The following is a 17554-nucleotide window of genomic DNA, read 5'->3' as shown; positions in this document are numbered from 1 at the left end:
GTTTATGACACTTGGTGCACAGTTGATGCACAAACAAAGATGATGCAAGTGACCAGATAACATATTTGGTGGAAAAGCTCAGCAGGTCTGTCAGCATCTGTGGAGAGAAATCAGAGTTAACATTTCAGGGTCAAGTGACCCATCCTCAGAACCGGTGGGAACAAGGAAAATGTCAGTTAATACGGAGAAGATAGGGGTCGGGGAGGGGGTAGGAATAAATGATAGGTGGGAATAGAGCCCAAAGAGAGACAAGAATAGTTGGACAAACAAAGAAGTGGATAGCGATCTGGCTGGGAGGGTGAATAGCTATTAATGGGCATTGTTAGTTGCTCACAGTGGGTTATGTGGAAAATCAGACTATGTGATAATAAGACCTGTTGTGTGGCGGTGGGGGTAAGGAGATGACAGAACTCAATTCTTAAAGTTGTTGAACTCAATATTGAGTCCAGAAGGCTGCAGGGTCTCCAAGTGGAAAATGAGGTACTTTTTGGACTCTATCCCCACCTATCATTTGCTTCTCACATCCTATCTTCTGCATATAAACCAACATTTTCTAGCTGCCATCAGTTCTGGGATGGGTCACTCGACCCCGAAATGTTAACTCTGATTTCTCTCCACACTTCCTGCAAGACATGCTGAGCTTTTCCAGGAATTTCAGTTTTTGTTTCTGAATCCACAGCTCTTTCGGTTTTTATAACATATTTGGTGGTGCTGATTGAGGAATAAAGATTGGTCAGGGTCTCAAACAGAACTTTCTTGACAAGTACGATAGCATTGTTCACCTGTCCTGAATCAGATTGGATGTTATCCAGGTCTTGCTGCACATGGGCACAGAGTGCTTCTTTATTTGAGGAATCAAGAATGCTGCTGAATCCTGTATCAGCAATCATTCTGATTTTTGACCGTATGATGGAAGGAAGGCTTTGGTGGAATAGTTGAAGATGTTTCAACCTTAGATACTATCTGAGGAACTTCTGCAGGGATGTCCTAGGACCACTCACTAGTGTCTGCTCAAAAGCAATGTCATTTTCCCCATAGAATAATCCAATTTGATCCTGTAGTGGTTTGCAAAAATGAAGGATAGAGTTAGGTGGGGTTGGGTGTGGGGGGTGGGGATTGGTGATTGGGCAGGAATGTGGCATACAGGCTCCTTTGTCTTGCCTCAGTGGCCCGGGACAAAGGCATTTAAGAACCACTGCTGTAAGAGAATGATTCAAATGGTCACGGACTCTTGTTCTTTTCCCACAGCCCTGACTATACCTTAAAGTATAAAATATGTCAACTGGAAATGTCCGTCCCTCCACAGTCAGGATGGCACATGTGTCCTTACTGGGGTCCTTGGTCTCATTCATATTGAAAAAGTTCCGAAATTTCTGCAACAAAGAATTTTTTAAAAATATAAAGACCATAGTCTTCATAAACATGAACACCAGCGATGCAGTTTAATCCAAAGACTTCGACTATTGTTAAAATGTACAAGTCAGAGGTCAAACGTTCAACATTTGTGGGCTGGAAACAAACTGAGAAGCAAACTGAAGCTGTGAGGAACCCCCTCAAAAAGAAAGAAATGATGGAGTGGTTCACATCACTAACATCCTGTACAGTTGCTCAGAAGACTTCTCATTATTGAAGTCACGTCAACAAATTTTGATTCAATAATCCATGGGTACTACAATCAATTGCAAATGCTCACTCATTTCCCCAGCTGAAACCTGGGGAAGGTTGCTGAACAAAGAGACCTCGGACTGCAGGTTTATAGTTCCTTGAAAGCAGAGTCACAGGTAGATGGGGTAGCGAAGAAGGAAGTGTCTGGTACACTTGCCTTTATTGGTCAGTGCATTGCATTGAGTAGTTGGGGAGCTCGTGTTGCAGCTGTACATGACATTGTTTTAGGCCACTTTTGAAATATTGTGCAATTCTGGTCTCCCCTGCCATAGGAAAGAGCTTGCAAAACTTGAAAGGGTTCAGAAAAGATTTACAAAGATGTTGCAAAGGTTGGAGGGTTTGAGCCACAAGGAAAGGCTGAATAGGCTGGGGCTATTTCCCCTGGAGCATCCAAGTCTGAGGGGTGACCTTATAGAAGCTTACAAAATCATGAGGGGCATGGTTAGAGTGAATAGACAAGGTCGTTTCGCCAGGTTAGGGGTGTCCAAAACCTGAGGGCATAGGTTTAAGTTGAGAGGCGAAAGACATAAAAGGGACCTAAGGGGCAACTTTTTCACGCAGAGTGTGGTGCAGGTGTGGTAATAGCTGCCACAGAAAGTGGTGGAGTCTGGTACAATTACAATATTTAAAAGGCATCTGGATTGGTACATGAATAGGAAGGGTTTAGAGGGATATGGGTCAAGTGTTGGCAAATGGGACTAGATTAGTCTAGGATATCTGGTCAGCATGGACACGTTGGACTAAAGGGTCTGTTTCCGTGCTGTATGTCTCTATGACTATCTCTGGCACTGAATGCATGCATTTAATATATGGGGAGGGTTTTTCCTCCTACTCATAAGAGCAGCAACCTTCCTTCACTGTCATGGAACATTGGCACATATGATTGTAAATCTTAAAGAAGGCATACCTGATAAAGCTGATAGAAAAAACGTGGTCCCAGTGGTATCAAGAGCAGCTTGTTTATCAAGTGTTGATGCTACCCTGTTTCAGAGTATTTTGCTTAATTTTCTGTGGTAATCTCAGTGGAAGGCCAAGAAGTAGGAGACAAGTGGCTTTTCACTGGAGGTTCCACTGGAATTATGAGAGACAAAGGAAACCTCTCATGATCCACAGAAATGGAATACTTTAATGTGGACATTCCTGCAGGGGACTGCTAATTGTAGTATATTACTGGAGGACAATCTATAATTGTCCCCAGTTTTACATTACAGTACACAAATGTGTTACGGTTCTTCCAATCACTGAACTTTCTACCTGAATTGTATCTATATGTGTTATTCTGGTTTAAGATTAGGCTGTGAGGTGTAATGTAAATTCACATTCAAAAAGTGTGTTGAACAAAACAAAGCACTCTAAGGCACTTCACTGGAGCACAATCAAACACAATTCGATATTTGGCCATGAGATAATAAATGAAATGATCAAACACTTAGCAACAGGGTATTTTCTCAAGGATAGAGGGAGAGGCTAACACACACGAAGGTTTAGGGAGGAAATTCTAGAACTTAGTCCAAATTAGTTGAAAGTACAGCTACTAATTGTGAAGGACAGAAAATTGTGGAAAAGTGGGAGGCTAGAATAGATCGGAGGGTTCTGGGGGTGAAGGAGTTTATCGAGATAGGGAGAGGAAAGATATGCCTACTCTGGGTTCGTACAAGTATTGTAATGCATAGGACATACCTCTGCATCTAGTGTAGCAGAGGACACAATAAGTCGAAGATCGCCTCTTTTCTTCTGAATCTGGAGAGAAAGAAAAAGGTATGTGACGACCAACACACTTTGGCAACAAAATTAATGTATTTTTTCCCCAAGATCTTTTGCACAAACTCTGTTCTGTTTTATTTTTTCCTCTCTCTTTCTCATGAATTTACTTACCCTTGTATTTGAAATCTGCCGACACTTTACTGGGAAATAAAAGAGGACTTGCATTTATATTTCGCCTTTCATGCCTTCAAGATGTCTCATAGCCCTTTTACCAGCTAATGAAGCACTTTGGAAATGTAATCACTGCTCCACTGCAGGGAACACAACAATCAATTTGCTCACAGAAAGCCCCCCACCATACAGTGATGCTGGTTACTGAGTTAATTTGGGCATCACAAAGGGCTTCTTTGAAATAATGTCGTGAGATCATTTTACAATTCCTCAATACTGTATAACACATTCTCAGTTCATCACTGAAAAATCAGTTTGGATTGTGCTTACGTCAGGAATTAAATGCACAAATGATTTGATTCAATGTCAATGGTGCTATCACTGGGTTAAGGCTCATGCCCTAGACTTCCACAGATGTCAATGTATTTTCCAAGTGACTCATTACTCAACTATGAGGTTTGATGTTAAATGTTTAATAGTCTTAGACCTCAGGGAATAACATAATCGAGATGATCCTTCTCTCATCTAAGAAACTGGCAAAATAATTCCTCTATCGATCACAGGATGGTGATCACTAGTGGGAATTGGGATTGATCTTCCAGTCTCTCATTTAGGTTTATCAATAGTAATCTGCATTTATGTAGCACCATTAACCAAATTTTATGGTGCTTCACATAAGCATAATGAGAATGAAAACGGGCACTAATCTAAAGAAGCAGATGTCAGAAGATGACCAAAAACTTAAATAAGTTGCTTACAAGGATCTTGAAAGAGAAGAAGGAGGAGGGAAAGGCATCAGGGCGCAAGGAGCCAAGACACACCTGTTAATAGATATCGAAGTTGTAAGGCAACCAAGGCCAAGGAATGGAGAGTTTTGGAGGTGGAGGTTGTTTATAGGGCTAAGGACATAGAGGGCAAGGAAGTACAGGGAGTTAATCAAAAGGATGAGGTGTCTAATTGGCTCCTCATCCCCGTGTGTCCAATGTAAATGTTACAACCGAGGGGAGATCGAGGAGGGGGGATTTAATGGAGAACAGAATACCATTATTGGATAAGTAAAAAGGATGGAATACTAATTTGGAGGGAATTACAGGAATTTGACAATACACTGAAGGAATGGCAATATGTTTCCAAGTCAGGATGATAAGTGGCTTGGAGAGTAACTTGCAAGTGGTAATATTCCTATGTATGTGCTGCCCTTGTTCTTCTAGATAGTAGTGGTCCTGGGTTTGGAAAGTGTTGCCTAAGAAACTTCGGTTAATATCTGCAATGCATCTTGTAGATAGCACACACTGCTGCTACTGAGCATCAGTGGTTCGCGGATGCCATGCCAATCAAGCAGGATGTTTCTTCCTGGATGGTGTCAAGCTTAGAGTGTTGTTAGAGCTGCGCCCACCCACGAAATTCGGGAGTATTCCTTCACATTCCTGATTTGTGCTTTGTAGCTAATGGACAGGCTTTGGGGAATCAGGAGGGGAGTTACTCGCTGCAGGATTATTGGCCTCTGACCTGCTCTTTTAGATACTGTATTTATGTGGTTAGTGCTCTTTGATACTACTTGGACAAACGTGGCCATTATGTCAAGAGTAGTCACTCTCACCCCACCTCTGGAATTCAGCTCTTTTGTCCACATTTGAATCAATGCTGTAATCAGGTCAGGTGCTGAGCAGATGCTGTTTGATAGCACTGACACCTTCCATCACTTTACTGATGATCGAGAGTAGACTGAGGAGGCAGTAATCAGCTGGGTTGGATTTAATCTGCTTTTTGTGAGCAAGGCAAACCTGGGCATTTTTCCACAGTGTCAGGTAAATGCCAATGTTGTGGTTGTACTGGAATATCTTGGCTAGGGGTGTAGCAGGTTCTGGAGGACAAATCCTCATGACCATTGCTGGAATGTTGTCAGGGGCCCATAGCCTTTGCAGTATCCGGTGCCTCCAACCATTTCTTGCTATCATATGGAGTGAGTTGAATTCACTCAAGACTGAATTTTGTGATGATGGGAACCTCTGGTGGAGACTGAAATGGACCATCCACCAGCTCTTCTGGCTGAAGATTGCTGTTAATGTTCTAGCCTTACCTTTTGCTCTGAGGTGTTGTGTTCCCCAACCATAGAGGATTGGGATATTCATAGAGCCTCCTTTGCCAGTGAGTTAACTAGATGTGGCAGGACAGCAGAGCTGAGATCTAATCGTCTACAGTCTGAGATCTTATCTTCCAAGAATAAAACATGCTGTACTTTCAAATTCATCAAACATATGCAAAAGCATTACAGATTGCTGACCTTTCTTAATAAGCCAATAGCTATGTCTGTGTACAAGGTTCGCTCATGGGCTTCATCCAACAGTAGAACGCTAAAAAAAGAGAAAATTAAAGAATCCATTACGAAGTCAATCACATGAATCAATCAAACCTCTTAGTACAAGTTCACTTCCTACAAGAACAAAGGGGTGGCTATCACAACTCAAATTAGATCAATTAAAAATGCTTCAGAATGGCAATGCATATTGCAAATCAAGAAAAGAAAAAAATGAACATTTTGCAACATTCTTCCTATGTATGACAAACTATAAAAATAACACATCTGTAGAGACAGTAAACATAACAGGTGATCATTTAATGGAACATCTCAACTGCTGCCTGGAGAACAGCAGGTGTCCATATTATGTGCCAGCCAAGGAGGGGTTAATATAAAACAAAAAAACTGTGAATGCAGGCAATCTAAAACAAAAACAGAAATTGCTGGAGGGGTTTATATTGGCCAGCAAAGTAGGGATATCCTATTTCTTCAAAATAATGCCACTAGATATTTTTTATCCAGTTGACAAAGCAGATAGCATTTAATGACTTGTCCAACACTCCTTCAATGCCGCACTGTTTCTTGTGGTCAAGTCCTGAAGTTAATAGAAATTCAACCCCACTGCTCATCCTGGATTTTCCTTCCCAATTAACAAGTAACCACATGAACACAATGTGCTCCATCTGTCAACTCTTGGTGTTCGGCGAATCACACTCCGAGTTTGATTTAAGAGGACAAGGCGGGGGTTGAGTTCGATTAATTCAGTTTTCAATCTTTAAATGAGAAGCATTTATCAGAAGACCTGGTCAGGATTGGGAAGTTTCTGGATGGGACATTGTGGAGAAAGAAACCAGACTGCCATATCACACCTATCTACAATAGTTTTCTTTATTTAGTGGCATTTATTTCCATTTCTTTTCCTCCTCGCATTTGAGTATGTCATTCTGTAAGCAAGGTCAATGGTTCAGATGAATGAAAGGTGACAGTATTGTTCAAATTAAGAATATCATCCATAGAAAATAACAATCCTAGTTTTATTGATTAATATAATTTTTACATCAGCATTAACCCGTATATTTTAAATATGCTGATGTTGGGATTAAAATATCTAGGTTACAGGTATAAAGTGGACTGGATATTTTCTCAGTTTTCTCAATGTTTCCATTTATTATTACAGAAATAATAAGACTCAAAATTGATGAACATATGGATTTTCAGAGCATGTCAGATAAGGAAATTGTTCAATAAATTACTTGAAAATAAAGTAAGGGAAGTCGCAAATATAAACTACTGAAAAGTAACTTTACACACAAGAAAGATTTGCTTAATGTAAAGGATAAAAAATATCAGGATAATCTGTAAAACAGAGCAGTAAAGTTGGGAGAGTTAGATTGTTGCAAAATGAATTTAGATAGTATAATTATTCTTATCTTATGCTTGATTCTTCTTAATCCACCTTCATGATTCAGCAAATTTATTCATTGTGTAGATGAACTCTATTGACCAGGAGAATTACAGGGTCAGTCCTCAGTTTGTCTTGAGTTCTGTGAATTAGTGGGCTGGGGGGGGGGGTGCTACAAATGGCTTCAATCTCTCTAGTTTATCGGAGGGAAAATAAAAGCGAAGAGGATTCTCATTTCGGACAACCATATTGCAATCATATGGTTATCTTAATGGAGGCAGCTTTAGGTTCTGAAGTGATATCCCCACCCATCAGTCAAAATGGCTTCCTGAGACCTCACTATCAAATCTCACAACATGAACAGTCGCAACTTGACTGAGGAACCAATCTCCCAGCAAGGAACCTTAGGGAGAAAGAGTGGAAGGAAGGAAATTTACAAGAAAACATACAAAGCAAGTTGATTAATTATGTTTCAATAGGCACTTCATAGTGAAGTGAGACATAATTATAAGTCATCATTCAGGTTCATATAGCGTTATAGCTTAAAGGAGGGAAACTCAATAGACATCAAGCCAGACTTAAGACAACTGACTTGAACTCACTCCTGTTATCCTCTGTAATACTGTCCCATTTACTGGGACATGATGTTATTGAGATTCTGGTCCGTGTTCAGTTCATATCATCAGTTGTAAAACTCTGAAGACTGTAACTGCATTGATATGTGTCAATGTTCACACTTAAGAATGAGCAGCTGTGACATAACTATATTTATCAAGTGACAAGTTTCATACCAGGGGATAATTGGTCCGTAAAAGTTATAAATGATTAATGCTGCCAGCAACAAAAGCATTTCAATATACACCAAACAAATGAAACACTTTGCAGTGGGTCTCATGTTTTACCCTTTCAGCCAAAGTCATTTTCAATTACTGCCAAGCTTGTAAAATAAACCAGGATGTTGAACAAAATATATCTGGAATGCTTTTGTTTTGATTTCTATTCATAGATGTTTCAATATTCTGTTGTACTTGATGATGGAGCGTTTTGATCTAAAATATATTTAGGTTAATATAATTCTCAGTAAGGTTAATTGAATAAAAGTTTCAATAGTTACCTGTATTTCTTCAATAAAGGATCAGCCATCATTTCCCGAACAAGCATTCCATCTGTAAGAAACTAAGACACACCAGTACAGTGTTCAGTTATGTTTCATTTATGAAGTTCTCACGTGACTGCAGGTTTCTAATGAAGTGCAATGGAAGCTGGAAGAGCAGCACTTCAGCAGTTGATTCTGCAATTAGCAATTTTCTGGACTCAACATAGAGTTCAACAAATTCAGAACATAATCTCTGTCAGCACCTCATTTCTTTGCATGTTTTTGCCTTGATCTTGCTTTCCTCCCAGTTTTGCATTTCGATAGCAACTGTTGTTTATTTTTCCAATCACAACTACGGTAGACAAATCTCTCATTTCTTTGCTTGCCTATTACTACTCCCTTTGGCTCAAATCATTCAATTCTTGTCATTTAATGTCCAGTCTTTATCATAGACTCTCTCTTATTACCTTTTGCCCAATCTCCACAATCTCACTAAGCTTGAAACATATTATATTTTTAACCTTCCCAGTTATGATGAAAACTCATTGAGATAAAAGATTAACTGATCATTAATGCTTCTTGAACTCCAGTATTTTCAGCATTTTTCTGTTTTTAGTTCAATGCAGAGTGTGGTGTTGACCCTTTCAAATGTAATGCTGCCATTGATAGAGTACAATGACACACCAGTAGGGTCAGGTGACTCAGGTGTCTGGTTTGTGCCTATGAACAGAATGGTGGTAAGATTTTGTTCTAATCATCTGATCAGGAAAATGTCTAATCAATCAATGCCACAATAAGTGGCTCAATATAGGCTTGTCCAAATGGGCACTGGGATACTCACTTTACTGGCCAATGAATAGGGATGGAACAATTATAAAAAGGCTAATGAAAGTAATTCTATTTTGTAAAATAGAATTTACAAACATAGAACAGTACAGCACAGTATAGGTCCTTCAGCCCTCAATGTTGTGCCTCAAATTAACCTACATACCCTTCATTGTACTATCTTGCACGTACCTACACAAGAGTCGCTTAAATGTCCCTAATGTATCGGACTCTATTACCAATGCTGGCAGTGCATTCCATGCACCCACCACTTTCGGTGTAAAGAACCTCTACCTCTGACATCTCCCCTAAACCTTCCTCCAATCACTTTAAAATTACGTCCCCTTGTGATAGCCATTTCCACCCTGGGAAAAAGGCTCTGGCTATCCACTCTATCTGTGTCTCTCATCATCTTGTACACTTCTATCAAGTCAACTCTCACCCTTCTTTATTCCAATGAGAAAAGCCCTAGCTCCCTGAACCTTACTTTATAAGACATGCCCTCAAGTCCAGGCAGCATCCTGGTATATCTCCGCTGCACCCCCTCTAAAGGTTCTACATCCTTCCTATAATGAGATGACCAGAACTGAACCAGACTAGAACTCCAAGTGTGGTCTAACAAGGGCTCATTAGAGCTGCAACATAACCTCGCGACTCTTAAACTCAGTTCCTCTGCTAATGAAAGCCAAAACACCACATGCCTTCTCAACAACTCTATCAACTTGGGTGGCAACTTTGAGGGATCTATGGACATGGACACGAAAATCCCTCTATTCTTCCACACTGTCAAGCATCCTGCCTTTAACCCTGTATTCTGCATTCAGATTCAACCTTTCAAAATGAATCACTTCATACTTTTCCAGGTTGAACTCCATCTGTCTCTTATCAACCCAGTTCTGCATCCTGTCAATGTCCCATTGCAACCTACAACAACCCTCCATATTATCAACCACTCCAACAACCTTTGTGCCACCAGCAAACTTACTAACCATTCCTTCCACTTCCTCGCTCAAGTAATTTTTAAAAATCAGAAAGAACCGATATCTGTGGAACACCACTGAGCACCAAGTTCCAAGCGGAATACTTTCTGTCCACTACCACCCTCTGTCTTCTATGGGTCAACCAATTCTGCATGCAGACATCCAAATTTCCCTGTATCCCATACCTCCTTACTTTCTGAATAAGCCGACTGTTGGGAACTTTATCAAACACCTTGCTAAAATCCTTGTACACCAAATCCACTGCTCTACTTCATCAGTGTGTTGTCACAATCTCAAAGAATTGTGACCTGCCCCTCACAAAGCCATATCGACTAGCACTAATCAAGCTATGGTTTTCCAAGTTATCATAAATCCTGTCTCTCAAAATCCTCTCCAATAATTTGCCCACCACAGATGTAAGACTGATTGGTCTCTAGTTCCCAGGATTATTCCTATTCCCTTTCTTGAACAAGGAAATGACATTTGCTGTCCTCCAATCATCGAGCACTACTCCAGTGGACAGTGAGAATGCAAAGATCATTGCCAAAGACACAGCAATCTCTTCCCTCGCTACCTGTAGTAACCTAGGGTATATCCTCTCTGGCCCAGGGAATTTATCTATCCTTATGATTTTCAAAGTTTTCAGCACATCATCCTTCTTAACATCAACTTGTTTGAGTATATCAGTCTGTTCACTTTGTCCTCACAAATGTCAAGGTCCCTCTCAGTAGTGAATACCAAAGCAAAGTATTCATTAAGGACCTCCCATACCTCCTCCGACTCCAGGCACAAGTTATCTCCACTATTCCTGATTGGCCCTACCTTCACTTTGGCCATCCCCTTTTTCCTCACGCAAGTGTAGAATGCCTTAGGGTTTTCCTTAATCCTACTCGGTAAAACTTTTTCATGCCCTGTTCTAGCTTTCCTAAGTCCATTCTTCAGTTTCTGGATGTAGGTTTGCTCACTGAGCTGGAAGGTTCATTTTCAGAAGTTTTATCACCATATTAGGTAACAATTTCTGTGAGCCTCCAGACGAAGCTCTGCTGATGATTCCTGCTTTCTATTTATATGTTTGGGTTTCTTTGGGTTGGTGATGTCATTTCCTATGCTTTTTCTCAGGGGGTGGTAATTCGGGTCCAAGTCAATGTGTTTGTTGATAGAGTTCCGGTTGGAATGTCATGCTTCTAGGAATTCTCGTGCGTGTCTCTGTTTGGCTTGCCCGAGGATGGATGTGTTGTCCCAGTCAAAGTGGTGTCCTTTCTCAGCCATATATAAGGATACTAGTGAGAGTGGATCATGTCGTTTTGTGGTGAGTTGATGTTCTTCAGATCCTTCCTGGATACCTTGTAACCCTCTAGAGCCCCGTCTGATCCTTGCCTCTTCAACCTGAAGTAAGCTTCCTTCTTGCTCTTCACTCGATGTTCCACATCCCATGTCATCCACTGTTTTTTCAACCTACTATGCCTTCCTTGCCTCAGTGGGACAAACCTTTCCAGCACTATCAGCAAGTACTCCCTAAACAACCTCCATATTTCTATCGTGCATTTCCCTAAGAACATTTGTTCCCAATTTAGGCGCCCCAGTTCCTGCATAACAGCATTGTAATTCCCCTTCCCCCAGTTAATTACTTTCCCATACCATCTGCTCCTATCCCTCCCCACGGATATAGTAAAGGTCAGGGAGCTGTGATCACTATCACTGAAATGCTGTCCCACAGAGAGATCGGACACCTGACATGGTTCATTGCCAAGCACCACATCCACTGTGGCCTCCCCTCTAGTCAGCCTATTTACATATTGAGTCAGGAATCCTTCCTGGACACACCTGATGAAAACTGTCCATCCAAACTATTTGAACTAAGGAGATTCTAATCAACATTAGAGAAGTGAAAGTCATCCATGACAACACCTTCTGCACCTTTACAAAACTTGCTTTCCAATCTTCTCCATGTCTCTGTTGCTACTGAGAGTCCGACTTCCACTCACACTGACTCTGTAGATAAACCCTCCTCGACGACCTCCCTTTCTGCAGCTGTGATACCATCCCCCACCTCTTTTATTTCCTCACTGTTCTCTTTGAAACATCTAAATGCTGGAACATCCAACAACCATTCCTGCTTCTGTGATATCCAAGCCCCCATAATGGCCACAACATCATAGCTCCAAGTACATATCCACGCTCTACATTCGTCACCTTTATTGCTGACACTTGTTGCGTTAAAATAGACACACTTCAACCCATAACACTGACTGCACCTTTGCCCTATCAACTGTCTATCCCTCCTCACAGATTCTCTGCATGCTGTATATGGCTGTTTACTCCTTACTCCATCATCTAATCTGTAGCTCCGGTTCCCACTCCCCTGCCAATCTGGTTTAAACCCTCACAAAGAGCTCTAACAAACTTCCTGCCCAGGATGTTGGTGCCCCTCCAGTTCAGGTGCAAACTGTGCTTCTTGTACAGGTCCCACCTTCCCCAGATGGTATCTCAACGATTCACATGTCTGAAGTCCTCCATCCTACACTAGCCCTGCAGCCATTTGTTCATCTGCACTCACTCTCTGTTCCTAGCCTCACTAGACCATGTCACCAGTAGCAATCCCGTTCCCACCTATTTCATTAGTACCGATATGTACCACAACTTCTGGCTGCTTTCCCTCCTCCTTAAGCAGCCTGTAGACTCAATCTGAGACAACCCTGACCCTGGTACCCGGGAGGCAACATAGCATTTGGGAGTCTCATTCGCCAATACAGAACCTCCTGTCTGTTCCTCTGACCATTGAACTTCCTATCAGTATCATTCTCCTATTCTCCCCCCTTCCTGGCCGCTGAGGCTTTTCCCTGGTAGGTCACCTCCAGCAAACCCCTCTTCTCCCCCAGTAGTATCCAAAACGGTATACTTATTATTGAGGGGAACGGCTACAGGGGGTCCCTGCACTGTTGGCCTATTCCCTTTCCCTCTCCTGACAGTCACCTAGGTACTTTTATCCTGTAATTAAGATGTGACTACCTCCCTTTAACTACTCTCTATCACTCCCTCAGCTCCATTTCCCTAATGCAGTCTGTGAGGAGCTGGAGTTGGGTGCACTTCTCGCAGGCGAAGTCAGCAGTGACCCCAGCGGTGACCCTTACCTCCCACATCCTGCAAAAGTAGCATGCAACTGTCCTAGCCTCCATGCCTGCTGCTTTAAATTGCCAAGAGAGATTGAAGAAATGAAATAAAAAAGCCTTACAAGTCAAAATATTGTCACCATGATGACAAACTGCCCAGTTCCAATCCCTAATTGCCTTGAATCATATCCAGCTGTGCATGCAATTTTCACCATCGTTTTGGTATGGATGTGTACAGGTCAGCTCAAGTTTACCTCAGTAATTATCACTAGACCCCAAAGTAAAACTTAGCCTGATTAAGCATTCATCAGTTTCCAGATTTGATCAATTATTTGACTGATCAATTACAGGACCCCAACCTCTCAGAATGCGCCATCAAATACAACACAGCTTTCTTAACTGAAAATCTCATTTTTTGACAGGAAATTCAGGAAGAAATTATATGAAAAGGGTATTGTAGAATATCAGTTTATGGAGGATAGAATGCAATTATTTGCAGAAAACATATTGGGTTGAAGGCAGAAGACAGCGGGTGGTGGTAGAGGGTCTTTTTCGACTGTAGGCCTGTGACCAATGGTGTGCCAAAAGGATCAGTGCCGAGTCCACTGCTTTTCAACATTTATAGAAATGATTTGATTGTGAATATAGGAGGAATGGTTAGTAAAGTTAGCAGAAGACACCAAAATAGGTAGTGTAATGGACAGTGAAGAAGATTATCTCGGAGTACAACAAGATCTTGATTACATGGACCAATAGGTCGAGAAGTGGAAAATGGAGTATGATTTACATCAATGTGAGGTGTTGCATTTTGGTAAGGCAAACCTGGACAGGACTTATACAGTTAATGGTAGGGCCCAAGGGAGTGTTGCCGGATAGAGACCTAAGGGTGCAGGTGCAAAGTTCCTTGGAAGTGGAGTCGTAGGTAGACAGGGTAGTGAAGAAGGCATTTGGTGTGCTTGCCTTCTTCGGTCAGAACACTGGAAAAGGACATGGAAGATATAGAATGTAGGGAGATAGATGGTGACATGTTGAAAAATGTCCATATTACAGAGAAGGAAGTGCTGGATGTCTTGGAATGAATAAAAGCGGATAAATACCCAGGACCTGATCAGTTGTACCCTAGAAGTCTGTGGGAAGCTAGGGAAGTGATTGCTGGGCCTCTTACAGAGATATTTGTATTATCGATAGTCACAGGTGGGGTGTTGGAAGACTGAACGTTGGCTAACGTGGTGCCACGGTTTAAGAAAGTGGTAAGCACAAGCCAGGGAACTATAGACCAGTGAGCCTGATGTCAGTGGTGGACAAGTTGTTGGAGGGAATCCTGGGGGACAGGATGTACATGTATTTGGAAAGGCAAGGACTGATTAGGAGTAGTCAACATGGCTTTGTGCGTGGGAAATTATGTCTCACAAACTTGATTGAGTTTTTTGAAGAAGTAACAAGAGGATTGATGAGGGCAGAGTGATTCATGTGATCTATATTGACTTGAGTAAGGTGTTCGACAAGGTTCCCCATGGGAGACTGGTTAGCAAGGTTAGATCTCATGGAATACATGGAGAACTAGCCATTTGGATACGGAACTGGCTCAGAGGTAGAAGACAGAGGGTGGTGGTGGAGGGTTGTTTTTCAGACTGGAGGCCTGTGACCAGTGGAGTGCCACAAGGATCAGTGCTGGGTCCACTACTTTTTGTCAATTATATAAATGATTTGGATGTGAGCATAAGAGGTATAGTTAGTAAGTTTGCAGATGACACCAAAATTGGAGGTGTAGTGGACAGCGAAGAAGGTTTCTTTAGATTACAACCGGATCTTTATCCGATGGGCCAATGGGCTGAGAAGTGGCAGATGGAGTCTAATTCAGATAAATGTGAGGTGCTGCATTTTTGAGAAAGCAAATCATAGCAGGAGTTATATACTCAATGGTAAGGTCCGAGAGAGTGTTGCTGAACAAAGAGACCTTGGAGTGCAGGTTTATACCTCCTTGAAAGTGGAGTCACAGGTAGATAGGATAGTGAAGAAGGCATTTGGTATGCTTTGCTTTATTGGTCAGAGTACTGAGTACAGGAGTTGGGAGGTCATGTTGCGGCTGTACAGGCCATTGGTTAGGCCACTGTTGGAATATTGCATGCAATTCTGGTCTCCTTCCTATCAGAAAGATGTTGTGAAACGTGAAAGGGTTCAGAAAAGATTTACAAGGATGTTGCTGGGATTGGAAGGGTGGGTTCTAGGGAGAGGCTGAATAGGCTGCGGCTGTTTTCACTTGAGTGCGAAGGCTGAGGGGCGACCTTATAGAGGTTTATAAAATCATGAGGGGCATGGATAGGATAAGTAGACAAAGTCTTTTCCCTGGGATGGGGGAGTCCAAAACTAGAGGGCATAGATTTAGGGCGAGAGGGGAAAGGTATAAAAGAGATCTAAGGGGCAACTTTTTCACGCAGAGGGTGGTACATGTATGAAATGAGCTGCCAAAGGAAGTGGTGGAGGCCAGTACAATTGCAACATTTAAAAGGCATCTGGATGGGTATGTGAATAAGAAGTGTTTGGAGGGAAAAGGGTCGGGTGCTGGCAGGTGGGACTAGATTGGCTAGGGATATCTGGTCGGCATGGACGAGTTGGACTGAAGGGTCTGTTTCTGTGCCGTACATCTCTACGACTGAGTATAGAAGTTGGGGCATTGTGTTGTGATGGACTCTGCGACATTGGTGAGGCCACTTTTAGAATACTGTGCAGAATTCTGGTCGCCCTGTTATAAAGAAGGATGTTGTTAAACTTGAAACGGTTCAGAAAAGATTTACAAAGATGTTGCCAGGATTGGAAGGGTGGGTTCTACGGAGAGGCTGAATAGACTAAGGCTGTCTTCCCTGGTGCGCTGGAGGCTGAGAGGTGACCTTATATAGGTTTATAAAATCATGAGGAGCATGGATAGGATAAATAGACAAAGTCTTTTTTTCCCTGAGGTGGCGGAGTCCAAAACTAGAGAGCATAGATTTCAAGTGACAGGGGAAAGATTTGAAAAGGACCTGAGTGGTCAAGTTTTCACGCAGAGGGTGGTGTGCATATGGAGCTGCCAGAAGAAGTGGTCCAAGCGTTTAATTTACAACATTTAAAAGAAATCTGGATGGGTATATGAATAGGAAGGGTTTGGAGGGATATGGGCCAAATGCTGTCAAATGGGACTAGGTCACATTGGTGTCTGATCAGCATGGCAAATTGGACCGAAGGCTGTTTCCATGCTGTATGACTCTGACTCTATATTGGCCCAGATCTTCCGGTCTCTGGATTGTAGGAGACCAGATGTACAATCCAAGATATGCCCTGGGATGCCACAAAAGTCCTAGCGTTTGACCTCTGTGGGAATTTTCCAGGAAGTTTCACTTTCCAATCGGCAATTCTTCTGCTCACCAGGAAAAGTGTCCAACTATGAGTTCCATAATTTACATTAATAAGTTACATAATCAGCGACTTCGGACATTTCCACTGTGCTAAACGGAGTAGACTACACGTTCCCTTCCTAACTCCCAGGTAACTACACAACTGAGCCCCAAATCCCTCACAATGACAGCCCCCACCCCAACACAACACCCTCACCCCGACTAATCCTTACCCAAAATGTCCAACCCAATCAGACCTGAAAAGCACCCCCCCACCATTTAATCACCCTTCCAACCCTGCCCATTAGCCCCCACCAAATTACAATGCTAACACACCAGACAACATAATCTGACAAGCACCAAGCCACTAGCCATTACACCGACTTGTCTTACCCACTCTGCTCATTCACTCATTCATCCACTTATCCATTCACCAGCATCCACGCTGGATATTTAAACTTGCCTGATGGCAGAAGGTGTCGTAAAAAGGGGGCGAATTGAGGTTTTCCCCTAACGTTCAAGCATTACGGCGAAGCTTTTCAACTGAAGGTGCCCCCTGCATTTCTGAAGAAGTCAAGTTCAAAGGGACAATTTAAAAATGGAGAATGGAGTTGGAGGAAGGAATTGGAGTGGATATGCAATGATGGGTGCCAAACCTGCAGAAGATGTGGCCTGTTAATGACCACGAAGTATAAGCCATGATAGTAAAGTGGAATATTAATTAATAAGTTATTAATTAATATGTTTATTCATAAACATAATACAAACAGACAAACATACAAGGTGAAAAATCAGTGGAAGAAAGCAAGGTGGGGAGTTGCAGGGAAGGTGTCAGTAATAGGATGAGAGCAGATAAGGTTGTAGTTTCAGCTGACAGTAATTGTTTGCACACTGCCTTGGGAATTTCATGGTTTGAGTGACATTATCCAGT

At 42.0% G+C, this 17554-nt stretch overlaps 1 protein-coding gene across 1 annotated transcript in view; it reads right to left on the bottom strand.

The window, feature by feature from the left end:
• The window catches only part of dhx35 (DEAH-box helicase 35), a 67931-nt gene that overhangs the window by 33926 nt on the left and 16451 nt on the right, over positions 1–17554 (bottom strand). Inside the window, exons 6-9 of the mRNA XM_043710727.2 lie at positions 8356–8417; positions 5825–5894; positions 3346–3405; positions 1261–1373 (exon numbers count right to left, since the gene is read on the bottom strand). Coding sequence (XP_043566662.1) covers positions 1261–1373; positions 3346–3405; positions 5825–5894; positions 8356–8417 — 305 coding nt within the window. The remainder of the gene's footprint in view (positions 1–1260; positions 1374–3345; positions 3406–5824; positions 5895–8355; positions 8418–17554) is intronic.

Source organism: Chiloscyllium plagiosum, unplaced genomic scaffold, assembly GCF_037043375.1.
Source record: "Chiloscyllium plagiosum isolate Xiang-an unplaced genomic scaffold, Cpla_swu_hap1 HiC_scaffold_15, whole genome shotgun sequence".
NCBI classification, from domain to species: domain Eukaryota; kingdom Metazoa; phylum Chordata; class Chondrichthyes; order Orectolobiformes; family Hemiscylliidae; genus Chiloscyllium; species Chiloscyllium plagiosum.
This window is presented reverse-complemented; position numbering and strand designations above follow the sequence as displayed.